The 26,797-nt window shown below is 47.8% G+C and overlaps 1 protein-coding gene across 1 annotated transcript in view; it reads left to right on the forward strand.

Moving 5' to 3' along the window:
* Nucleotides 1–26,797, forward strand: part of SLC2A9 (solute carrier family 2 member 9) — a 189,046-nt gene that overhangs the window by 96,955 nt on the left and 65,294 nt on the right. Inside the window, exon 7 of the mRNA NM_001130835.2 lies at nucleotides 17,210–17,397. Within this exon, the coding sequence (NP_001124307.2) occupies nucleotides 17,210–17,397 (188 nt within the window). The remainder of the gene's footprint in view (nucleotides 1–17,209; nucleotides 17,398–26,797) is intronic.

The raw sequence follows: 26,797 nt of genomic DNA on the forward strand, positions 1-26,797 counted from the left end.
ATCCTTCCACAGCATTCTGTAATGTTGGGCCTGTCTCAGAGGGCCTTGAGGAGGACCTGGGAATGCTGCCAGGTTGGAAATAATTGTCTTCCTTTTTGGTCCAGCTTATTCCCATAGAAGCTCAGTGCTTCTCCATGGAGCTCAGACTCCGTGTGAGTCACTTCTGTGTCACTCTGGGATCTCTGGGAAGTGGACACCAAGTGGGACTAAGCGGCACGGATTTTATTGGAGTTAGTGACTGTATAAGAAACGTGGAGGGAGTCAACAGACCATGATACCAGTTGGACCCTCAGTGGGCAAGAGAAGGGTGGGGCTGGCAACCCCCTCAGTCTCAGGGGAGTCCTATGTCCCTAGAACAGGGATGCCTTGGTTTCCTTGCTGTGTCTGGAAGCAGTCCCTGCCATTGTCTGCAAAAGTCCCTGAAGAATATGGCCTGGACACACGGGGCGATGATTTGCAGAGCACAGCAGCTGTGGCCTTTGGTCAGTTCTATCCCTGTGGTCAGAGGTCTACAGGCACATCTCTCCAGCCACCACACAGATAGAAGCCACGTGCTTCTAGAACCATGCACTCAACTAAGAAGTGAGGTGGAGCCACGCCTTCCCTGAGGTCCCAGCAGGGTTGGGATGGCCCTATATTAGTCCAGGGCTCTCCACAGAAACAAAACCAACAGGGTGTGTTGTCTGTGTAAATATTAAAAATATGTAAATACATTTTAGAAAGAGAGAGGTTTATTTCAAGGAATTGGGTCATATTATTGTGGAAATTGGCAAGTCCAAAATCTGCAGGGCAGGCTGCTGGCCTGGAGACCCAGGGAAGAGTTCATGTTGCAGGTGAAGTCTGAGGCCATCTGCTGGCAGATTTACCTCTTTTTCCTGGGAGCTCAATCTTTTTAGTCCTTCAGCTGATTAAATGAGGCCCATTCCCATTATGGAAAATAATCAACTTTATTCAGAGTCCACCAATGTAAATGTGACTCTCATCTAAAAACTCTCTTCACCAGGATATCTAGACTGGTGTTTGACCAACTTATCGTTAACCCTAAAAATTGTGGGGGTTAGGCCTGCCAACAGCCCACACAGTTGAAAATCTATATAAAACTTTCGGCTTCTCAAAAACTTAACTATTAATAGCCAACCGTTGACCAGAACCCTTACCAATAACATGAACAGTCAACTAACACATATGCTGTATGTTATATGTATTGTATACTGTATTCTTACCATGAAGTAAGCTAGAAAAAGGAAAATGTTATTAGGAAAATTATAAGGAAGAGAAAATTCAAATAGTGCCATATTAAAAAATCCATGTATTAGTGGATCCACGCAGTTCAAAGGTCAACTGTGTCTGGGTGCCGTGGCCCAGACACGCTGACACATAACATTAGCCAGTCATGGTCCCGCATCATCTTTCCCTCCCCTAGTCATCCCCTGGCACTGGCCATGCTGTGGTATCATCGCCTGTTTCTGTGACTCTCCTTCTCTCCTTCTCCACACAGTGATCCTCTCAAGGGCAGAGACTGTGTTTCCTTGAGTGCCATGTCCCCGGCCTCCAGCACAGACTTCCATTGGCTATGCACTGTATAGACAAGGCTTTGGAAAGAAATAAAAGCCTTGAAAGTGTGCTTCAATCTGTTGAAGACCATTCACCTGTTAAAGGTCATTAAAAATACTGAATTTTCCAGAATTCCTTGGCCGGGCAAAAGCAAATGGGCCTCCCCTTTCCATAGATAAGCAACTCAACCTAGAGATATTTGGGAACTTGCTCAACCTGGCCATTTACAGAGCTGGAGCTCAAAAACCAGGCTCCCTGACTCCCAGGAGGGAGATTCTTGTAGCTACTTCCCATCTGGACTCTCACAGGTCCTCTGTGATAAGGATGGAGATGGGGTTCTGGCAGAATGGCCCCACTTTCTAGGAGGCAACATATTATACTTGCCTCCTCTCAGGACTCACCCATTGAGAGGCTGCCACTCGAATGAGTAGAGGGGGATCCATAGGTGTACCTGGGCAACAGAACACATCCTAGAACAGCCACCCAAATATCCCATGACTTGTTCTTCATAGACTGGGCACTTAATGAAATGGCAAGGATGTCGATTTTAATATTCTATGAACCAAGGAGCTCCCTGCAGGGCAGAGAGGAAGGGAGACTCCTAAGCCCCAGCTTTGACTGGGCGGTCTGTGGATGAGACACAGCCTGCAGAAAATGCTCAAAAGCAGAATATGTGCATCATCTGAGCATCCCTGCCAGTTACTTCCCAGGCATCAGTCTCATTAAGCCCTTCCAGATGACAGATACCGAAAGAGACCACGGTGTCCAGTGTTACACACTGGCCAGGGGCAGGAGCCGCACTCCTGTCATATGACCTGTCTGGGCTATGGTTTCTCCACCTGTATAATCAGGACTGGGTGAGATGCTTTCTTCAGGTTGGCGCAGTCTGGGTTCTGAGGTCAGGACCTGGCATGTTGGGACAGAAGTGGTATTGGTCCCAATGCTCCTGAAAAACAAGTGCTCAGGGTCTGCTACCACCCACGAACAAGCTCACACAACAGGGTAGTCACAAGTGTCATTGCTGGAGTGGCCTACTTTCCATCTAAGGGACAGTGAGATGGCACAGAACATTGCACACTGAATAAGTTCAAAATGATTTCTATCATTTAATAAATCACTATTATGTGCTAGTGTGGGAGGCAGAACCACATCCCTCTCCTCTGAAGGATGTCCACATTCTAATTCCCAGAACCTGTGGATATCGCAGGTTACACGACAATGGAATTGAGACCCCAGATGGAATTAAGGTTGCTAATCAACTGGCTTCTGGGGAGTTGGGAGACTAGCCTGGATTATCCAAGTGGGCCCCATGTAATCACAAGGATTCTTTGTTGTGGAAAAGGAAGACAGACGGGACAAGAAGGGTTTGGCCCAAGGTTGCTGGCTTTCTAGATAAAAGAAGGAGCCACAAGCCAAGGAATGCAGGCAGACCATGGAGCCTGGAAAATGCTGAGAAACGCATCCTCCCTAGAGCCTCCAGAAGGGACACACCCTGACAACACCTTGACTGTAGTCCATTGAGACGCATTGTGGATTCTGACTCTGATCCAGAGCTATGAGATGATAGGTTCATGTTGTCTGAAGTCACCATATTTGTGATGATTTGCTACAGCAGCACTCGGAAAGTAGCAAAGGTTGAGTATGCTGCATCCACTGCCTTAATCCTCACCAGAAAAGCCTCCAGGGTTTCTGCTCCTTCTTTTATAGATGAGGAGACAAATATGCAGAGGGATTCAGGCGCATTACGTCAAGGGGATGCTGGAGCTGCTGGCGTGAATGCGGGTGGTGTGACTGCCATGAAGGATGCCAGAGCCTCAGTCTCGAGGCTGAGCAGGGGTCTCCACTACTCATGGTGCTGTAGGTTCCACCAGAGGCAGAAGAGAATCTTTCTTCCTCCTACCTCTGGACCTCCATCTGCACCTCGCATAGGTGGATCTACCAGGAACCAGCTAGCATGGGAGTCCAGGAAATATGGACTACAGACCACACAGTGACTGGGGACTCTGTCCCAGTGGGCAGACTCTGACACAGCTAGGCAATGGTGGGATGCTCCCGGTATATCTCACCTCAGCCCTTTGCACAGGCTCTTGCGGCCAGAAGGCTCCTCCCCCAGATATCTGCACACTGCACCCCTTCTCCCCTGCCCCAACACTCCACGAAGGTCTCTGCTGAAGGGGCATCTGCTCAAAAATGCCTTCCCCAATTACAATAGCTCAAACAGCATTCTCTTCTCTTCACTGTCCCTCACCCTGGTTTATTTTTCTTCTGAGCACTTAGTACCTGAAATTGTATATTTATATGCTAATTTGTTTAGCATCTGTTTACTCCAGGAAAAGCTCCCTGAGAGCAGAAATTTTTCCTGTTTCGCTCATTGCTGAAGCCCCAGGACCTAGAGCAGAGCCTGGCATGTAGTTGGTGCTCCCTGAACAGTAATTCGAAGAATGAATGAAACCGAGTACTCCTAACACCCAAGTGTGTTCTCTGGTCTCTGCAGCACACTGCTCCTCCAAGCTCTGTGCTTCATGCTATGAGCCATGTCTGACTAAAACTTCTTTGAACTGGAGCCTTCACAAGCATGAAGAGCATATGCCTTTATTGAACGCTTTGCAAAAATTCCTAGTTTTAGTCAGACACGGAGACTCTCTGAACAATGTCTAACAATGAACTCTCTGAAGGCTGTCCTGTCTCTAAAATCAAATCTCAAGCACTAGTCACGGACATTAAGGTGCTGTAGAGACCTGTCTTTTGTTGGAATATAGTAGGTATTCAGTAAATAATACAAATAAATGATGCCTACTTGAGACACAGGCGGAGGGTATCCTAATTCTTTGCAGTGATGTGAGAGAAGGGAGGACAAATGGATTGTTCATGTGCTAAGGGCCTGGGGCACATAGGCACATGCCTGTTTCCTCCAGCTCTGAGAGATTATGTTCTTACCCTCATGTTACAGGTGAGGCTAAGGAGGTGGGTATAACCTACCAAAAGACACTCAGTTAGGAGGTGGTGGGCCAGTTCTTGAACCCAAACTTAACTGGAACCAAAGTCTGGATCTTCGTCTTTTAGCAAGTACTTCCACTCTTTCTACCTCAGAAAGCTACTACTGATAGCTGTCGTTCATCGGGGATAATCCCTGGCTTATCACCTAATAGACACGTCAGTTGATTCCCATGCATACCTTCTGAAACATAGAGTAGCCTTCTATGAATCTAGTCTTGTTTGCGTTGACACTAGTCACTCTAATTCTTTACAGAAGACAACTGAGGTTTTAGCTGCCAGGTGACTGCCCAGGTTGCAGGGGGAGAAATCTGTTGTGCCCTGGCTCTCTCGCCCCCCAGTGTGACCCCTTGGCCATCTTGCTATTTTGCTCATTTCAGAATCACAGCTGGTTGAAGATCCATTGACTGTACAGCTGTAGGTTCATGTCTGGCTCTCTATTCTGTTCCACTGGTCTCTAGGTCTGTTTTTTCTATGCCAGTACCTACTGCTTGAATTACGGTAGCTCTGCAGTATATTTTGAAATCAGGAAGCATGATGCCCCCTGCTGTGTTGTTCTTTCTCAAGGTTGTGTTGGCCATCCATGGTCTTTTGTGGTTCCATGTGAATTGTAGCGTTATTTTTTCTTTTCCTGTAAGATATGCCATTGAGATTTTAATAGGGATGGCATTGAATCTGTTGATGGTTTTCGGTAATACGGTCATTTTAACAATATTAAATCTTCCAACCCATGAACCCAGTGTATCTTTGCATTTTTTTCTGTCTCCTTTAACTTTTTTCATCAACGTTTTAAAATTTTCAGTGTAAAAGTCTTTCTCCTCCTTAGGTAACCTTATATTCCTAAATGTTTTCTTCTTTTTGATGCTATTGTGAAGGGGATTATTTTTCTAATTTCCTCTTCTGGTGGTTTATTTTTTGTGTACAGAAATGCAACTAATTTTTGCATATTAATTTTGTATCCTGCAACTTGATTGAATCAATTGGTTTAATTTTAGCAGTTTTTTCATAATGTCTTGGGGGATATATATATATCCATATATATATATATATATATATATATATATTATATATATATAATCATGTTGTCTGCAAATAAGGCCAATTATACTTCTTTTTCAGTTTGGATGCTTTCCTTTCCTTTTCTCACCTAATTGCTCTGGCTAGGACTTCTAAGTGGAAGTCATGAGAATATATATCCTTGCCTTTTTCTTGACCTTAGAGAAAAGTCTTTCAGTTTCTCACTATTGAACATGATGTGGCTGTGGGCCTTAGTGTCTTCTGGATACAGGATAACTGAAAAACTGGGTATCTTTATGCAAAACAAAGGTTGGACCTCTACCTTACCCCATCTACAAAAATCAACTCAAAATAAATTACAGACTTAAATGTAAGACCTGAAGCTATAAAACTCCTAGAAGACAACATAAAGAGAAAGCTTCCTAACATTGGTTTTGGCAAGGATTTCTTGGATATGACATCAAAAGCAAGGCAACAAAAGCAAAAATGGATAAGGGGAACTCTATCAAATTAAAAGGCATCTGCACAGCGAAGGAAATAATCAACAGAGTGCAGAGGTAGCATATGGAGTGGTAGAAAAAATTAGCAAACCATGTATCTGATAAAGGGCTAATATCCAAAACAATAAGGAACTTTTGTAATGCAATAGCCAAAAATCTAATAACCTTATTTAAAAATGGACAAAGAACTTGGACAAAGATTTCTCCAAAGAAGATATACACTTTACCAATGGATATATGGAAAAAATTTCAACATCGCTAATGATCAGGGAAATGCAAATCAAAACCATAGGGGGTTGTCACTTCACACCAACCGGATGGCTAGTCTCAAAACACAAAAGGCAAGTGTTGGTGAGGAAGTGGAGAAATTGGAACCCTTGCACACTCTTGGCGGGAATGCAAAATAGTCCATTTCACAGAACCAAACAGTGGAATAGTGGTTGTCAGGGGCTATGGGGGAGGGGAAGTGAGGAGTTGCTATCAATGAGTATAAAGCTTATACAAGTTGGATAAATTTGAGACATCTGCTGTACAACATTGCGCCTGTACTCAACAATACTATGTTGTATACTTAAAAATGTGTTCAATGCCAGATCTTATGACCAGTGTCCTTACCATAATAGAATAATTGTTTTAAACTTTGTGATAATAAGCTAATCATCCACTAATGGAAAAAAAGAAGGCACAGCTATAGAGATCCTGTCAATATGAATGCAACTGCTGATTTCATTGCATGCAAAAGCAATCATTGCAGAGTCAGAATGCCAGCAGATATCTAAAGAGCACTCTGGGGAAAGAGGACCTTCTATTTGCCTAATGGCCTGACCTAACCTCTCGGACAAGGGTTGCACGATATGAGATCTGCTCTCTGTGAGAACCTCCTGTCAGAATCAGCCCCTAAGTCATGCTTGCGCTGACCCTGGCACTCAATGCCATGGGAATGCCAGCTCAGCTGTGTGACTTAGACACATCACTTCATCCTTCTGAGTCTCAGTTTCCCCACCTGCTGAAAGACAAGTAGGAGCAGTGGACTTGTGGGGGTTTCATGACTCTCCTGCAGACCCCACATCCAGCACCATCCCCCTGATTTGCAGGGGGTTGTATTGTCTCCCACTAAAGGACTCCTCCTGAGCAGAAACCATGCCCTTTTCCTCTCCTAACACAGGATACCTTTGCATTCCCAGCACATAGCAAGCCCTGAAAAGCTGCAGGTTAATTGAAATGAACTGAATTTGGTTCTGTTGGCTTCTCAGCTCTGTGGTTTCTTTTCATCATTCTTTGAGGTGTGTGCAAAGAAAGATCAACTTGGAACACTGACTCTCTCACTTTCTACCTGGGATCTCTGGTACATTTCCCAATTCCTCTGAGGCTCCGAGAACAGAACACCATGTTGTTTCCATAAGGTCTTTAAGACACCTAGCCCAAAGGCTGGCACATAGTAGGTGCACAATAATGTTAGCCTCCTCTTCCCTGCTTGGTCTCTTGACTCGCCTTGTATGAAGATGAGTCTTTCACTGGTCCAAGATCTAATTACATAACACCTTCCTTTCCTGGCCCAGAAACTGGACACACTGCCCAGGGGCTTTTCTCTCCACTTGGGAAATGCAAATTCTCATTCCTTTTTCAAGTTCTTTGGAATTAGTGATCAGAACATAGCCATGGATATGAATGAGGTGTGAGCTATAGGAAGCCTTTACTTTAAAGTACAAGGGTAAGGGTGGGAGCCTGAGGGGGAGAGAACTCACATAGATCAGATGAACTATTTAAGTGACTTGGAGATTCAAGAGAACAGACCCCTCCAGGAGGGTTATTTTCCATAAGCAAATGTCTTTTTGATATGGACTCACTGACCATGAGTTTCTAAGGCCCTTTCCTCTCTCTCTAAGGACAGCTAGTTAAAATGGAAAGTGTCTGTCCTGTTTGCTCCCCACCCCCTAGATGCCCTGGTCTCATTCTCTCCCAGGCTTCCATAGAACCAGCACACTTCTTGGGTTCTCCACTTGCCTAAGAGACCTTGTCCTTCTTCCTGTTCAATGCCTGGGTCCCTCCCATAGCATCTCTGACAGGTAGTCATCACGCCTCTCTTTGCATACCTCCAGGGATGGGGAGCTCACTGCTTATGAAGCCTCCCAATCTACCCTTGGCCATATCAGAGCTCATCCTTGATCTAACACATCACAGCTGCTGCCATTGGCCCTTGTTCTGACCTCAGGGCCAATGAGTCCCAACCCCATCCACATCCAGGCTTCTCCTTCCAGAGGATCCCCTTTTCCAGACTAAGCAAATATGAGGAGGGACCGGTTACATTCATCCAACATGGTCTGAGTACCTGCTGCATGCCAGGCCCTGAAAAAGACCCAGCCCCTGGCATGAAGTGCCATAAGCCTTACACCAACATGAGCGCCTGTTTTGATCTGGTAGGACCACAGTGATGACAGGAGCAGCAGTGACAGCCATTAGCCAGCCTCAGGCACCCCCAAACACTGCACTACTTTGTGTTTTGTCTCCTCCCTGCAGAGTTTCCTGCCCCTCTATGAGTGGGTCCCAGAGAGAGATTCCAGGCCTTTCCCTAGAGACCTCCTAGTTTTTAAGCACTGAGCCCTGCTCTGGGCAGAAGAGGAGCTCGGTGCTTTGCCAGCACACTAAAGCGAAGGGCCATGGCCCTGTGATCTGCCTGGAATCCCCTTGCCACCTTGTCACAGGCCCCTCCTGGTCATACAGGGAAGGCTCCTGGCTGCTGTGCACTTTGCTCTAGCAGGACGTGATGAATGCTGACAGAGCTGTCAGGTGCAAGGGCTACCTAACCAAGCGCCAAACGCCAGGGACATACAACAGTAGGGGTTCTCTCCCAGTTCAGGAGACCAGGAGTCCAAAGTCAATCCATCAGCAAGACCTGCTTCCTCTCTCGGCTTCCGAAGTGTGCCCACCATCCTTGGTGTCCCATGGCTGGCCCTGCATCTCTCTGGGCTCTGCCTCCATCCTCATGTGGCCATCTTCCCTGTGTCTGTCTCTGTGTCTCTTCTCTGCCTCTTCTTAAGGGCCCCTTGCTCCAGGGTGACCTCATCTCACTAATCCCATCTGCAAAGACCCTGTTTCCAGATAGGGTCACATCCACTGTTACCAGGTTAGGACTTTCACATCTGTTTATAGAGGACACCATTCAATTCATGATGGAAGGTTATAGTATTTTGTACCCTTTGTTGGGCTAAAAAGGAAGAAAGAAGGAAGGGATGGTGAGGGGTGTAGCAACTGCCTCCTACAACAGTTAACAGACCTCTAGTGCTCGTTGCCCATTAAGAGCAGTAGTGTTCTGAGGACCTCGCGTGTGCTGACATACAATACTGCCCACGGCCCCGATGCTGCTATGTCCACCTTACAGATAAGGAAACTGAGGCGCAGAAATATCAAGTGCCTCAGCTGGCATCAGACTAAATGACAAGGAGAAAAACGAGGTAGTGTGGCCCCAGAGTCGGGGCTCAACCACCCCGTCACACCAGGGCACACCTGGTCACAGGTGCAGACAAACCAGGCAGGTGTTATTACACCAGACGGTCGCTCCAACCCCCACCCCCCAGAACCTGAGGAAGCAGGGGTGCATGAGGCACCCGAGACGGGCCCAGGTGCCAGGCTGGTGGGGGGCAGATGTCAGACAGAGCCCGGTCAGTCTGTCCCCACCACCCACCTCCACCTTCCCTCTCTGCTGCACAGCTCTCCCCATTTTGCTCAGGCTGTGGCCCTGGTGGGCATCGGAGGGCCCGATGTGGGCTGCAGTCAGCCTTCAGCTCTTAGTCTGAGTTGGTCAGGCACAGGCACGCTTCAGGCACCACCTCACTGATCTGGAAGCCCAAGGGATGTGAGGCAGACCCTGTCCAGAACACCTGCCCTTCTTCATTTATTTGGCCTTGCCGGTGTGGAGCTCGGCTGGCGATCGGGAAGGAAAGGCGCTCTACAGGGTCGGCTGTGTCCAGCTCGTCACCGTTTCCCTAACTGGCACACCAGCCCAATTCCAGATCCCTGAGGCCATCCAGGCTCCGGCCAGGCGCAGGCTCCCGGGCCCATCGGGTGGAGGTCACGGCCTGTGTTGTCCACCCGGTATAGCTAATACATGGATGTGAGCCGCCGCCCCACGCAGCACCCCAGCACCCCCCGCTGGACAGGGAGGACCACCTCGGGGTCCTTTGCAGCCGAGCCCCGGGCAGCCGTGCCCACTCAGGCAGAATTAGCTGCCAGGATAGCCCTGTCCTCCACGCTGGTGCACCCAGAGAGGCGGCCTCCAGGAAGGGCCTCTTCTAGAAGCCAGACTGACCTTTGGGGAAGCTCAAGCCCCCCCCCCAGCCCAGGCTCCCCAAATGACATGGGACATGCAGTAAACACTTCCCAGGCCAGGCGCCTTGCCTGGTGTATGCCCACCACCTGCTCTGCAAACCACAGCCTGCAAGCCAGGCATTACACAGGGCACAGAGAGGCTGAGCAACTCAGCCCTGGCCACCCAGCCGGACGTGGCGTAGCAGGGGCTGCAGCCCCAGCAGCCTGGCTCTAGGGCTGTGAGCTTAAACACTAGGCTGTGGCCACTCAGTTGGAGTGACTCCTGTCCCTTCCAGCCCTCCCTCCCAGACCTCAGATGGCACTGGGCAGACACACCCCAAATTTGCCCTTATTAGGTTTTACGTGATGCTCGCTTCACTTGTCTCTGCAAGGGGACAGTATGGGTGTCGCATCCGCAGTGAGCAGGGCTCGGGGCTGCTGCTCTGCATCCTCGCCCTGAGGAGCTGTCATTATGACTGGAGACAGAGATGGGCTGGGGTCAGCCCCACCTTGCAGATGAGCACTCTAAGGCTTGAGAGGTCAGATGCTTTCCGGTGTCACACCGGAAATGAGTGGTGAGGGTCGGGGGGAGCCACCGCCGTCTAAAATGGCTCTGTATTTGTTTTCTGTGGCTGTTCTAACAAATTACAACAAATTACCACAAAGCCAGCGGCTTAAAATGATACTGGAATAGATGAAAGCTATTCAGTCCTTACTTAGTGTTTTAGTTTGAGCTGCTGGGTCAAGCCTTATCTGAAGCAAGACTTTCTGGCAATTCCTTTAAAAAAAAAAAAAAATTTGTTATCTTACAGTTCTGGAGGTCAGAACTCCAAAATCGGTCTCACTGGGCTAAAACCGAGGTGTTGCAGGGCTGCACTCCTTCTGGAGGGTCCAGGGGGAAATCATCCCTTGCCTTCTCCAGCTTCCAGAGGCACCTCCATTCCTTGGCTCAGGACTCCTCCCCCATCTTTAAAATGCAACCCGTCCATTCTCTGTTTCTAACACCTCTTCTCTGACACTGACCTCCTGCTTCCCTCTTATGGGGATCCTTGTGATAACATTGGGCCCACCCTGATAATCCAGGATAATCTCCCCATCACAGAACCCTTAACTTGATCATATCTGCAAAGTCCCTGTGGCCATATAAGCTAACATAGTCATAGGTTCCGGGGATTAGAATGTGGACTTACTTGGGAGGACATTTGGGCTCTTTCTGGTTTTCAGGGTGTGATATTTGCCTCTACTCCCTGATCAATGTCCTCCATTGGGATTCTTTCTCCAGGCCACAGGGAATTCCTAGATTCACTCCCTCTGTGACACATGTCACATAAAATTAAAATAAAATTTCTTGATGTACTTCTGCAGGTTGCAAGTAGGTGCTCCAGCAAATATGTTTAGGAAATGTGGAGCGAAACAAAATTAAATGGGTGTCTTTGTGCAGGACTTATCAGAATCTTTAGTAATCTAATGTGAAGTTTGAACCAAGAGAGTGTACAATGATACTAAATCTCCTTGACCAAAGAATTTTAGTCTATGGAGCTTCTCTGGGAATTGATCATGGCAAAATGCATGTTAGGAGAAGCAAGTGACTTTGATGGGGACGCTGCCTGTGAAGGGTCTGTCGCTTTTGTTCTGCGGCTCCCACACTTGGCACATTGCCTGAGTCAATACGTGCTGCAGATTGGCTCTGGCCAGGGCCACGGTTTCTGTCAACCAGCCCTGAGCCCATCCCTTTAAAATGCGGGTGCTTCCTCCCCAAGGCCTGTGTGTTCCTGAGGGCTGGTCAGAGTTGGGAGTCTGCCAGCAGCCTGGGGCGCCTGAAGCTCAGCTGTCCTGGAGGTGCCAGGGCCTGGCAAAGCCAAACCATTCCCCCTCTGCCCCGAACATCCCAGATGGCCTCAGCTTGTGGGCTTTGAGGCCGAGGCAGCGGAGGATTCAAGGCCGTGTCTCCACTTGACCGCAGGAGTGTGGCCACCAGAGAGAGGGAGGCACTAGAATCTACCACCAGAAGCCTCACAGAGGAAGCAGTGCACCCCCTTCCTGCCCCACAGGATTCTGTGGCCAGCCAGGTGCACAGGCAGGCCGGGTCACAGTGAGGTCCTCCTGGTATCGGTGGGCCCCTGGGGGGCCTGAAGCCCGAGAGGGTCTCCCGCCCAGGATGGAACCTGTGCCAGGCCCCTATGAGGCCGAGAGCACATCCACGGTGCCTCGGTTTGTCACCGCTGCTCTGCTCTGTGGGGTGGCTGGGGGCTGCGGGGGCTTGTCATCTGTCAGCCACACTGTGCTCAGATACTGGATCCCTCACTGATTGCAGTTTGTCAGCACTCACTCTCATTTTCCTCTTCCTGCCCACTCTGTCACAGCCCCTCTGTGTCCCAACCTGCTCCTCCTCCCCTGTCACCCCACAGTCTCCATTATTACTCTTCATGCAAAGCACATAAGTTGAGGGGTGCCTGACTGGCTCATTCAGTTGAGCATCTGGCTCTTGATTTCAGCTCAGGACAGGATCTCAGAGTCCTGGGATCGAGTCCCGTGTCAGGCTCTGCGCTCACCAGGAAGTTTGCTTGGGGTTCTCTGTCTCTCCCTCTGCCCCTCCCCTCCCTCCAGCACATGTTTTTTTTCTCTCTCTCTCTCTCTGTCTGTCTGTCTCTCTCTCTCTCCCCTCTTCCACCTAAAATAAATAAATAAATCTTTAAGAAAAAAAGGCACATTAATTAATACGCCCTTGGTACCTGGCTCTAAGGGAAAGACATAAAATAATAATAGTAGTAATAATAATTGTTTATTGGACACCACTTAATGTGCCAGGCACTTCATGTACATTGTTTTCATCCTCAAAAACAACCCTGGAGGGAGGCCTTATGATTTCCACTTCATAGAAGCACAGCTGAGAGGGAAGCGCACAGGTCATGCAGGGGGGCGGGCATGGGTATGCACCCTCCACGGCCCAGGTACTTCCCACTGTACCACAGTGTCCCTGGAGTAGCCCCTACCTAGGGACATCGTGGGGTGGGCATGGCAGGTGTGTGGACATGTTAAAACAGCCAGGGCTGAAAGTGGGGGTATCTGCTCTGGGTGAGGTCCTCCCAGGAGGAGCCAGAAGCCTGTTTGAAACAGGGATTCTGAACTGGGGGTGACTTTGTCCCAGAAGACATTTGGCAGTGTCAGGAGACATTTTCTAAGTCATTTTTTTATTGAGGTATAATTGACATAGGGATTTAGTGTCAGGTGTACAACGTAGTGTTTCCATATTTACATATAACATAAAATGGTCACCACAATAGGTCCAGATGACATGTGCCACCACACAGTTACAATTCTTCTCCCATGATTATAGCTTTTAAAATCTATTCTTTTAGCCACTTTCAAATATACAATACAGTATTACTAACTATAGTCACCATGCTGTATGTTACGTGCCCAGGACTTGTTTATTTTATAACTGGAAGCTTGTACGTCAGACCACCTTCACCTGTTTGCTCGGCCCCACCCCTCACTCTGGAAGCCACCAGTCTCACCCCTGTATCTGTGAGTTTGGTTTGGGGTTTTTTTGGGTTTTTTATTTTTTATTTTTTTATTTTTTTTAAATTTTTATTTATTTATGATAGTCACACACAGAGAGAGAGAGAGGCAGAGACATAGGCAGAGGGAGAAGCAGGCCCCATGCACCGGGAGCCTGACGTGGGACTCGATCCCGGGTCTCCAGGATCAAGCCCTGGGCTAAAGGCAGGTGCTAAACCGCTGCGCCACCCAGGGATCCCGGTTTTTTAGATTCCACATGTAAGTGAGATCCTATGGTATCTCTAAGGTGACTTATCTCACTTAGCATACTGCCCTCGAGGACCACTTGCATTGTTGCGAATGGCAGGATTTCCCTCTTTTTACAGCTGAGTAATATTCCATTGTGTATATATGTGTAAGTATATATATATGTGTGTGTATATTTCTGTATCCCTTCATCCATGGGCAGACTCTTAGGTTATTTCCATGTCTCAGCTATTGTAAGTAGTGCTTGGAGACAGTTTTGATCATCCCAGCTGCAGAGCTGCCTCTAGCATCAGGTGGGTAAAGACCAGGGATGCATCCCGCAAGGCACAGGACCACACCTATCACCAAGAGTTATCCAGCCTAGGATGTTAAGAGAAACCCAGCTTTCAGGGAAGGGAGTGGGTTTTCCAGCTGGGTCTAGGTCAGCTCAGGTCAACAAACTCAAGCAGCACCTGTCCCCCAGTTGGCACCAGGAACTGGGCCTCAAGGTGCTCACAGCAAGTGGCAGGAGGAGGTGGGAGGGGAGGTGCTGAGATGGGAAGGCAGGGGGGACAGGGACAACCCAGAGTGGCTGGGCATGCTTTCCTTGCCACATGGGCATCTGGGAGAGAGGAGAAGAATAGCCAGGCAAGGAAAGGCGGGAGGGGCATTCCTGGCAGAGGGAACAGCGTGCAGCGTGCCAAGTGCAGGCAGCCAAGAAAAAGGAAAGATGTGTAGGAAAGTGTGTAGGAAAGATGAGCCAGTGATATGTTCAGGAGTGATGCAGCAGGGGTGGGAGCTGAGGGAGAGCTGTGGGCCAGGTGCGGAGCCTGGGCTTCACCCTGCTGTGCGAAGAGCTTGGGAGTGGGGGTGGCTGGTGGCTGGTGCTGCAGTGTGGTGGACGTAGAGGGCAGGTTTACAGTAGGAGCTCTATGGGGCATGATGAGACCGGACCAGGAGAGCCCTTAGTGGACTATTGTCACAGATCAAGAGAAGGTAATGAGCACCAAAGCAGCTAAACACTTCAAAGGTCGAGAACAGAGCTAAGTTGATTGATGTTTTGCTGTCAAGCGGTTTGATCATTGTTGCAGGCCAGCTTCTCCAGGAAGCAGGTGCTAGGGAGGAGGTAGGGGTGCCAAAGGTTCATTGGAGAGTCACCCTGAGAAAGCAAGAGGACAGAAGCAGGATTGTACAGGGGAGCATCGGACCAGGATGCCACCTGGCCGAGTCTCTGCAGGCCCAGCAGGGAGCTCTGGAGCAACGCTTGCGCATTATAGGTCCCCCCCCCACCCCGCCCATGGAAACAGCCACACCCTTGCATCCCCGCCACACCCAGCCGAGGGCTGGGAACCACTGTGGGAACAGCATCACTGGCGCTTCAAAGTTCAGGTGAATATCCACAAAGCCCAGAGTGGGGGCTGTCCATAACCGCACACTCCCAGCCAAGCAGGGCGTCCTTTCCTGAAGGCAATCCGAGTGGGGCACCCCCGTGTCTGCCACGATCCCTCACCAGATACTCTTCCTCACCCAGTCTCAGGAAACTTGTAAGAAAGTGTGTGGAACAAGTAGAAACTATATGAACACATATACAACATGAAATTAAATTGATGCTTTAAAAGAAGGAGATCACAGCTTTTAAGAAAAAGGAGAGATTTTTTTTTTCCCGGGAAACTCTGTTAAGAGCAGAACATCAAATTTAACAAGAGCTTCCTGGCAGCCAACATGAGAAAGGAAAAAAAATAGGCTATAATATTCTCTTTATTTTACATGAAAGGCATGTATGTCAGGAAGGAGAGAGACATTTTCCTGCCCTAAAACTTTAGGATCACTTTATCAAATAAATGTTGCATTTTGAACTTTGAGAAAGTGTTAGCAATACTATGATGTAGTGAATGATGTAGGAACGTTACTCATTCAGGTACTTGTCCCATTTATCCTTAATAAAATACTAGGAAAAGTATTAAGTCATAGTTTACAAAAGAAACATTCTGAAGCCGTTTTCAATGTACTACTGGAAATAACACTCCAGAGGCTTCATGGGCTTGCTTTTTGTAGAATCTGGAGCAAGTTTAACAGCCTTTCCTCCCCCTGCTACTTAAGAAGAGCAATTTCACATGCCCTGAGGTGCAGAGCAGTGTTTTCAAGGATGATGCCCACTGTGTCTGGAATGGACTGTCCACAGGAGCCGTCACCAAAGCCACCTTTCTCTGTAGGAGGATAAATACCAGAGCACTGAATATTTAAATCCGTGTTCTAAAAGTGTCTCCTATTACCTGATTATTATGCTCTCAGGGGTCTAATCAGTCAGCCTACCTTTGCATATATATACGTGGAGGTTTGCACAATTAAGGGCTTGGTAACAAATGACAGGTTCGCTGAGGCTGGAAATTTGCCACGTTCAGCCTGGGAAAGGCATAAGTCACGTGGGTGAGTTTGAATCCCAGGAAGATTAGCTCTTTGAGAATACATCCCCCCACGGTGCCTGTGTTTCAGAGGTCATATGGAAAGGGCCCTGGAGGTCATTTAGTTCAGTTCTCCTTCCAGTGATGGAATCTACTCCCAGCATCCTGGCCAAGTGGCCGGCAGTCTGACCATCCGAATGCCTCCAACAAGGATGAGCACACAGGGCCAGGCACACATTATTGAGGGGCTCAATAAATATTTATCCAAAGAGCATCTCCTGTGTGCAAAGCTCTGGGTTCGGGTTTAGCATGTATACACCGTCCAGTTACTACTGGAGCTCTGTGAGGCAGGAATGGTCACAAGCAATGGACAGATGCTCTGTGGTAGTAATGGGACTTGAACCCTGGACATGCTCCTCTTCGCTCTGGGACCATCAGGAGACCCGTGTTCTCTCCTGGCTCCTCTCCTAGCCAACCAGGTGACCTTGGGCAAGTCACTGCACATCTATGAGCCTCCGTTTTCCTACTTTCAAACAAAGGCTTGGGACTTTGTGGTTTCAAAGGCCCCTGCCAGCTCTGCCCCTGACAAGGTGTGTGTCTGGGTGGTGGCACCAGCCCTGCAGAGCCCAGCATTAGACACAGCAGACATCCTAACCCCTGCTAAAAGTCTGCGATCGTTCCTGTTTGCAGCCTTCCAGACTTTCCTGGGCAAAGAGGATGTCTCCCGAGAGGTGGAGGAGGTCCTGGCAGAGAGCCGCGTGCAGAGGAACATCCAACTGGTGTCCGTGCTGGAGCTGCTCCGGAGTCCCTTTGTGCGCTGGCAGGTCATCACTGTGATCGTCACCATGGCCTGTTACCAGCTCTGCGGCCTCAACGCGGTGAGTGTCCCTGGCCAAAGAGAGGAGCTGGAGGGAGGTGAGGTGGGGCGGGGCAGGGCCTGGGCCTTGATACCAGGATCCGGTCCCAGCTCTGCCACCTGCACCAGCTCTGTGCCATTGGGTAGCCACATGATTTGATCCATCCTCAGTTTCCTCATCTATAAAATGGGCCGACGTAATACTGAAAGAAATAATCCATACCGAGTGTTCAACGCAGCAGCTACACAGTCGCCCCTTAATAAATACTGCCTATCATTATAATTTATGATCCCAAACCTCAGATTTCTTTATAAAATGGCTATTGGGATCTTGTAAGTGAAAGATGATCTAAATAAAAGTACTCTTGGCTGGGCTGGCTTCAATGTGCAACTTTGGTCTAAGAAGACCTCAGGCTTGGAAGGAAAACTTTCTTGGGGCCTGAGCTGATGTGGGCAGGGATATCGGTTTAGGGGGTCTTCCATGCCCTAAACCCTCTGACAGATGCAGCTGCTCCTTGTCTCCTAGGGAGTCCTAAAGGTGGAATCCAAGAATCCCAGGACCAGAGAGGCAGATTTGGGATCATTATCATTGTTGCTTCTGAAAAACAGTGGGTCTGCCTCAAGGAGGGATGAGTTCCCCATTTATGAAGGTGTGCAAGCCAGCTGACAGGACAGTGTAGAGGTACTTACACAGCTCAGGAGAAGCAGGGCTGGACCCAGAGGAGGGAAATGGGGACCTTCCAAAGAGGGTCCTGGAAGTCATTTAGCTCAGTTCTGCATTATGAGCCTGGCATCCCCTAAAACTCAGCAGACAGGGTGTTCAGGAGGTGTGTGGGGAAGTGACATAAAAGGGGAGGTGTCACCGTCCCGGAGAGGGAAAGGTGACAGCATGGAAAGTTACAACCATAGTGTTTTACCGCATTTCAACTACTCTTGATTCTATTTTTGGAAACATTGGGATGAAATGAAATCGTCTTGCAATTTATTTGTTTTTACCTTTTTCCTTGGTCTGTTAAAGTCAGCAGAAGGAGGAGGGCCCAGGACAATGGCATGGCCTTAGACAGCTCCTGCTGTTTCCTCCCCTTTGAACTCCCTGTTCTGAGAAGGTAGAGAGGGAGCAGACCTGTTCTTAGAGCTAACATTTGGAGTCGTAAAAGGCACATATGGAATCTGTATTTAATGAGGCATTTAGCTTGAGAACCATGACATTTCTAAACAGAATTCTCTTCCTCTCCTTGGACAAAAGTTTCCAATTTGCATTCCCTGTACAACTTCCTATATGAATTCCACTAGAGTGTATCTGTACACCCCACTGCATCGGCATAGGATGGGGAGAAACCACCTCATCCTCTCCAAGGACCCGCAGTGGGGAGGTCTTAGCCCTCAGGAATCCCCCACCCACCTCGTAGTGACTGCCTTTCATCTCTTTTGTTATTGTCATGAGCACATTTAACATGAGATCTACCTCCTTAACTAATAATTAAGTGTACAACACAGGATTGTAAACTGTAGGTGCATTGTCATACGGCCCATCCCATCTGCAGAGTGTATGCATCTTGCTTCACTCAAACTTTGCACCTGTTGATTGGAAGCTTCCCATTTCCTCCTGCTACAGTCCCTAGCAACAGCCACCCTACTTCTATGAGTTTGGCTGCTTTAGATACTTCACGAAAGTGCAAGGATGCAGTATTTGTCCTTCCATGATCAGCTTATTTCCTTCAGCGTAAGGTCCACCAGGTTCATCCATGTTGTCACGCATTGCAGGACATCCTTCTTTTTCAAGGCTGGATAATATTCCATCATGCCTGCATGTAGCACATTTTCTCTATCCATTCATCTATCAACAGCATTTAGGGTATTTCCACACCTTGGCTACTGTGATCTGTGCCGCATTGAACATGGAAGTGCAGATATCACGTTGAGATCCTGATTTCAATATGGATAAAAACCCAGAAGTAGGATGCTGACTCATATTGCAGTTCTGTTTCTAATTGAGGAACTTCCATACTGTTTTCCAGAGCGTCTACACCAGATTACATTCCCGCTGACAGTATGCAAGCATTCTAATTTTTCCATTTCTTCACCAACACATTTTAAAAAATAATAATAATAGCCATCCTAACGAATGTTAGGAGATGTCTTGCTATGGTTTCAATTTGTATTTCTCTGATGATTAGTGATATGGAGTGTCTTTTCATGTCTGCTGGCCGTATGTATGTCTTCTTCCGAATGATGTCTGATCAAGGTCTTTGCCCATTTTTAGTAGAGTTATTTGGAGGTTTTGGGGGCTTTTGTTTTATCTTATTCTGTTTTGCTATTGGGATGTAGGAGTGCTTTATATGTTTTGGTGATTAACCCCTTATCAGATATATGATTTTCCAATATTTTCTCCCATACTGTAGATTGCCTTTCCACTCCATCAATTATTTTTTTTGCTATGCAGAAACTTTTTAGCCTGATGTAGTCGCATTTGTTGATTTTTGCTTATGATGTTGTATCCAAAAAAATAATGCCAATATAAGTGTAACAAAGTTTTTCTCCTATATTTTCTTTTTTCTACAGTTCTTATGCTTGAATCTTTAATCCATATTGAGTGAGTATTAGCATCCAATTTCATTCGTTTGTATATGGCTATCCAATTTTTCAACACCATTTGTCAGACTATCCTTTCTTTATTGAATATTCTTGGGACCTAAGAATACTGACCATATGTGGTCAATTGAATATTCTTGGCACCTAAGAATATTGACCATATGTGGTCAATCAGTTGACCACATATAGGTTTATTTCTGGGATCTCTATCCTGTTTCCTTAGTTTGTATGTCTGTATTTTTGCCGGTATCACGCTATTTTAATTACTGTTGCTTTGTAATATATTTTGAAAAGAGAAAATGTGATGCCTCCAGTTTTGTTCTTTTTCAACATTCATTGTCTTTTGTGGTTGCATATGAATTTTAGGATTTCTTTCTATTTCTGGAAAATATGCCATTGGAATTTGAATAGGGGTGGCATTGAATCTGTAGATCATTTTGGGTAGTGTGGACATTTTAATAATATTAAATCTCCTAATCCATGAATGGAGTATTTTTCCATTTATTTGTGTATTTGATTTCTTTCCTCAGTGTTTTGTAGTTTTCAGTACAAAAGTCTTTCATTTCTTAGTTAACTTTTATCTCCAAGTATTTTTTATGCTATTGTAAGTACAATTATTTCCTTAATTTCCCTTTCAGGTGGTTCCTTGTTTAGTATATAAAAACACAACTGATTTTTGTATGTTTATTCTGTATCCTGCAACTTTACTGGATTTGTTTATTAGTTCTAACAATTTGTGTGTATGTGTGTGTATAGTGTGTGTCTGCATGTGTGTGTGCTATATTCAGGGTTTTCTGCATATAAGATCATGTCATTTGCAAACAGTGATAATTTTACTTCTTCCTTTCTGATTTGGATGACTTTTCTTTTTCTTATCTAATTGCATTGGCTAGGATTTACAGTACTGTGTTGAATTGAAGTGAGAGCGTGGGCATCCTTATCTTGTTCCTGATCTTAGAGGAAAAGCTTTCAGTTTGATGAGTATGATGATATTATGATATGATGTTAGCTGAGTATGATATTAGCTCTGGGCTTGTCATGTATGGCCTTTATTATGTTGAGATAGTCTCCTATTTATTATTTATTTTGCGTTATTTCTAATCTTGGCATGCTTAACCTGACATAGAGCAAAAAGCTTTGGACCCATATCCAGTGGCCTGGCTAACTATCTCCCTGTGACCACAAGCCTGCAGTGGGAAGCATAGTCCAATCATTCCCCCACTCAGCCTCTGTCTGCTCAACTATAATAATAATAAAGCATACATTCGTTTAGCACTTAACATGAGCCAGAAACTGTCCCCATGGCAGTCCTATGAGTTAGACACCACTGTTAGCTACAGAGACATTGAGAGACTTTCCCTAGGTCACACAGCTACAAGTGGTAGAAAGGGGATTTGAGCCCAGCTATTTGGCCACAAGGTCTGGCTGCTTGAGCCCTGAGCAAGGAAGGTCCCCAAGGTCCCCTTTGAGCATCCTCATATGTGTCACTGGGCTCTGTCCTGAGGTCATTCCTAGGCAGACAGTGGGACAAGTCTTACCTCCTCTGTTTTACATACAAAAGGACAAACAGCAGATGGCAGCCACCTCAGCCTTAGAGCCTGGCTGTCCTGTACTTCAGTCCAGGCAGGCTCTCTCCCCCTGTACCTCTTGCCTCTAAATCCAAATAATACATGAGACCAAGAAAGAATGCTGTCTACCAGATGAAGACTTCAAATGCCCTTTAAAACTTGCTTTCTTCCCTTAATTTTCCCAGAAACTATTTGGGAGGACATGCTCTAAAGTTTAAGACATTGCAAAAACTTCAAGGCATCTCCCCCATTTATCACTTTATTCCAGCCCCAAATGTCCTATGGGGTAAATGATGCCATCCTCATTTTCTAGAATAAGAAGTAAGGTTTACAGAGGGCCAAGGACTTACTCAGGGTCACAGTGGGAGCGGTGCCTATGCTGTCAAACTCACACTTCCTGGCCCCAGGTATCCTTCCCTGGAGCACCTGCCCAGGCTTGGCCAGCCCGTCTCTAAGACTCAGATACTTACACTAACCTGGCCATTCTCAGCCTCAGCATGCACATTTGGGTCCAGAAAATCCATTGCGAGGGGGGCCATTCTGTGTACTATAGAACATTTCACAGCATCCCTGGCCTCGACCCACCGGATGACAGTAGCCTACCCCACCAGTTTTGACAACCAAAAATGTCTTCAGCCGTTGCCAGATGTCCCCTGTGGTTAAAATTGCCCCAGTTGAGAATCACTGCATTAAACGAACATTGCATATTGCTCAATACATTTTTGCTAAGAAGTCCATGAATAGTTTCCACATACCTTAGAAGTCAAGCGAAAGTTGGATGTAACATTTAGTTGCTTCTGAATTCCTTTTCAGTGTGGGATTGTTTTTTTCCCTCCTTCTCACAATGGCTTTCAAATTCCCTCCTCTAAAATTAGACCTGTCACTTAAAATTCCTTGTTTTATGCAACTGCCTTTCTCCTGAGCAGTTTGTCCTTTGCATGAAAACCAGATTTTTGTGTGAATGTTCAGTCTCTCACCAGCAAGGAGCCTCCTGGTTACTGACTCCATCCCCTTTCCTGGGGCGGTCACAATATTTCCTATGCCCCCACTGCCACTCCTCTCACTATGACTGTCCTTGTGAATGGAGACCACATCTCATGGTCCCTGTGCTGCCAGAACCCAGAACTGCCCATGGCACATGGGAGGCACCCGAATATTTGGGGAAGAAAGGGACAGGTGAGAAGAGCAAGGTGTAGGGAGGGTGCTGCTTCTACCAAGTCCTTGCATTGTCACACCTAGTGCAGGAAAGTCATGGTTTTCTGGAGACTTCCTAAATCTTCTGGAAATACCAAGGATTTTGGTGGTATCTTATCAACACCTTGGGTTGCCCTTCCTTCCTCCAGATTCCTTCCCTCTTGAACAGAGGAAGCCAATCATACTGACTTCTCTGGACCTCAGTTTGCTACTATAAAAATGGGGATGACAGTAATCAGTCTGCAGAGCTGCCATGGGGATTATACAAAATTGTGTACGTGGACTGCTCTCATCAGCAAGGCTATTTCTAGCACTGTGTTCTTGTCTCTCAATGCCACACATTTTCAAACTTTGCTGCTTCCACTATGTAGTCTTGGTTGGGAAGCAAGACACTGGAGCTTAAAACAAGAGTAGAGTGGCACAGAGTGCAGGCTATGAATGAGCCTGGTAATGCCCGTTCTGGACCCTTAGAGGTGTTTTATGGCCCCCTGGGGTTTGTCCACTTGGTGGGTGCCCGCGTGTCACAGCGTTCCTGGGCATCTGTGTGTCCCTCTGGCCCATCACCTATAACGCTGTTGTATAACGCCTCCCTTTGCTGCTACCCCAGATCTGTGAGGCTGAGGACGCATGCGTATTGTTCCCCCACATGTTGTAATGTGTGTTGTGATGTGTACCTAACAGAGTACCAGACATCCTACACCCTCCACAAATAACTGAATGGCAGGGAGGCAAGGCTGGGAGAGGGGAGGGAGGTAGGGAGGGAGGTAGGGAGGGAGGGAGGGAAGGAGGGAGGGAGGGAGGGAGACAGCCTGAGACAGGACACCTTCCCCCATGCTGGCCAGGAGGCCTGTAAAGATCCATCTCCTTTGTCCAACCATCATCAAGGTTGGACCCTGGAGCCCAAATCCTGTTTTGCACAAAACTTTTAATCACAAGTCCAGAAGCATTTTAAATAACTTCTGTTTTGAAGTCTCCTCCCAAATAACGTACTAACTCAAATCACAAGAATTGCCTGTTCCATTACCTTAGTAGCTGAGACCATCTCACTGAAAGAACTTGCTCTGTCCCCTAATGGAGAGAATGCTACCCAGACCCCCTCTGTGCAGCCACCCTAGCATTGTGGTCAAGAGCACATGTCCTGGGGTCAGCTGCGTTCAACTCCCAGCATTGAGCTTGTGGACTAAGGGGCAAGTTGCCATGACTGCTCTGTGCCTCAGTTTCCCCAGCTGTAAAGGGGTACTCTCCTCATATAATGGCAAGAAGATGGATGAAAGGATGTATATAGAGCCCTCAGCACAGGGTCAGCCACACAGGTGGTGCTTGACAATCTTAGCTACTATCTTGTCAAAAGAGCCCTGCCCTGAGACCATGGGCACCTGGGTTATAGCCCGTACCCCACACCGCCTGCCTCCCAGCTCTGGAACCCTGGGTAAGATGCTTAACCCCTCTGCCCTCAGTCACTGAGATGTAAATGGGCATGTGACTCAAAGGTGGTATCAGCTGGTTGAGAGCTGGGTCAGGCTGAGGTTGTGTTTTTACCTGTAAAAGGGGGAGCGAGATGAGGTAATCAAATACTCTTAGAAAAGCTTTAAAAACTAGCATATTCTGGGGCGCTTGGGTGGCTCTGTCGGTTAAGCATCCAGCTCAGCTCAGGTCAGGTCATGATCTCAGGGTGTGGAATCAAGCCCTGCGTACAGATTCCTTCCCTCTTGAACAGAGGAAGCCAATCATACTGACTCCTCTGGGCCTCAGTTTGCTACTATAAAAATGCTCCCTACTCAGCATGGAGTTTGCTTGAGATCCTTTCCCTCTCCCTCTGCCCCAGTAACCCCTCCCAAATAAATAAATAAATAAAGTCCAAAAAATAAATAAAATAAAAGACTAGCATGTTCTGGCCATTCTTAAATTTGAGTCCTTATTTTGTATCTTTCTGGATTTCCATGAAGAGTAAGGGACAAGGGAGGGAGCTGCTCCTCCCTGAGCACTGAGAGGCACCCCAGATGGGTCATCTAGCAGATGCTCATGTGCACAATCAAGGTGTGACATGGGCCCCAGGGGAGGCGGGAGAGTCAGTCACTCATTCCCTAACCTCTGTGGTCAGGCCACCTCTGTGGTCAGGTCGAAGGGGGCCTAATGGGAACAAGGGGTGACACTTACTTGAGGGGACTTGGGCCCAGACTGTCAGGCATTGTCAGGAGAGTGGAGTGTCTTCCTTGGAGCAGGGGTCCTGCCTCTCTTTGCAGCAGGGATACACTGTTCCCTTCCAGCCCTTAGACCCGCTGGCCCTGACTGGACCCCCACCCCATTCCACCTCAGGAGGGGAATCAGCTGCCTCCCACCCCGATGTAGCAGAGGTCAGGAAAGTGTTGGGAGGGTCTGAGCCGACATCCCAGCTCTGCCACTTTGAGCTGTGTAGCCCTCACTGAGCTGAGCCTCACTTTCCTCATCGGTTAAATGGGGGCAAAACACCTACCTCACTGGGTTGTGGGAGGATAAAATTGGGGCATGTGGGTGATAGGTTTGCGGAGTCCAGTACATAAGCCCCTTTCTTCCCCTCTGAAATTCAGAGCGGATTAGAGAGACTGGCACAGGAATCAGATAGATGGGGATCACAATGTGCCCTCTACTCAGGGCGGAGCTGGACTGGAGGGTGTGACTCCAGAAACTGCTGTGAATTCTGCATTCCCAGATTTAAGGCACCTACCCGGTCCCAACAATAGGAAGCAACCCAACCCCTGGTCCAGCTACACTGGGCAGGTCTCTCCCCAAAAGGAGAGGGCAGAGGGGACCTGCAAACTGCCTGCCAGAGGCAGGTACACAGACAGCCCAGTGGGAGGCGTAAATGAGCACATTAGTGCCTCTTCCAAGGGCCCCTCTGACCTTATCCCTTATTCCTTATGTGGTTACTTGCCCCTTGGCCTGAGAGACAGGTGTGTTCCCCAGGTAGGAACAGGAAATGAAAGGAAAGGGCGTCCCATCCCTTCAGGAGGTGAAGCACTGGCAGGGCTCCTGGGACATAGTGGTTAATAAATGGCAAGATCTCCTCTGTCCTCTATACTTCAAAATAGATCCTGTGCGAGACCACCTGTATGTTTACAACTCTCTCCCTCTGACCTCTGCTTCCACCTTGGCGCCTGCCTTCTCCAACCTCTGTCCTCTACCAACCCTCATGATTACATTTCTAGCTCACTTAGATAACTCAAGATAATTTTTTTTATTTTGAGTTTATTTATTCATGAGAGACACACACACAGAAAGACAGAGACATGGTCAGAGGGAGAAGCAGGCTCCCCATGGGGAGCCCGATGCAGGACTCGATCCCAGGACCCCAGAATCAAGCCCTGGGCCAACGGCAGGTGCTCCACCACTGAGCCACCCAGGTGCTCCAAGACCCCTAAACCTAACCGCATCTGCAGAGCTCCTTTTGCCGGGTAATGTAACCTCTTCATGGGCTCCTGGGATTAGAACATGCCCATCTTTGGGGGAGTCACTGTTTGGTGACTACCCCCCACAAGCATGTGTTAAGTCCATTCTCTGCATCCATACTCTGCAAGAATCACCTTGTTCTGGGCAAAGGCAGATAAGGTGGTTTCTTGCTCCTGAAGTTAAGCCAGAGAGATGGGTTAAAACACATCTCTGAGGACAAGGCCAAGTGCAGTGAAGGCCATGTGCATATATGGGAGTCAGGGCAGCGGGCACATAGAAGACAAATCCCATCGGCCAGCTGCCCTGACAGCCCCAGCAGAGCCCGAGCAGCGGAAGAACTGTGGGGCAGGGAGCAAACAGGCCTGGGTCTGCACCCGCTCCTTCCCTATCGGCTGTGTGTGGTCTCTCTGATCCTTAGGCAACGTCACCTTCACAAGCTGTTGAGAGAGTTGAAAATGAGTGTGCCTGTTATGCTCTGTCTCTAACACACTGTGTCAGGAGTTAAGAAGGAGGGCTTGGGGGCATTAGAGGCAGCCAGTCAGGAAGCAGGCTGAGAAGCAGAGCCAGAGGCGCTTCCTCCCCAAGGCATGTGCATAACTGGTTTGACATTTTCCTTTACCAAAGAGCAAGGGTGAGATTCAA

Source organism: Canis lupus, chromosome 3, assembly GCF_011100685.1.
Source record: "Canis lupus familiaris isolate Mischka breed German Shepherd chromosome 3, alternate assembly UU_Cfam_GSD_1.0, whole genome shotgun sequence".
Taxonomy (NCBI): Eukaryota; Metazoa; Chordata; class Mammalia; order Carnivora; family Canidae; genus Canis; species Canis lupus.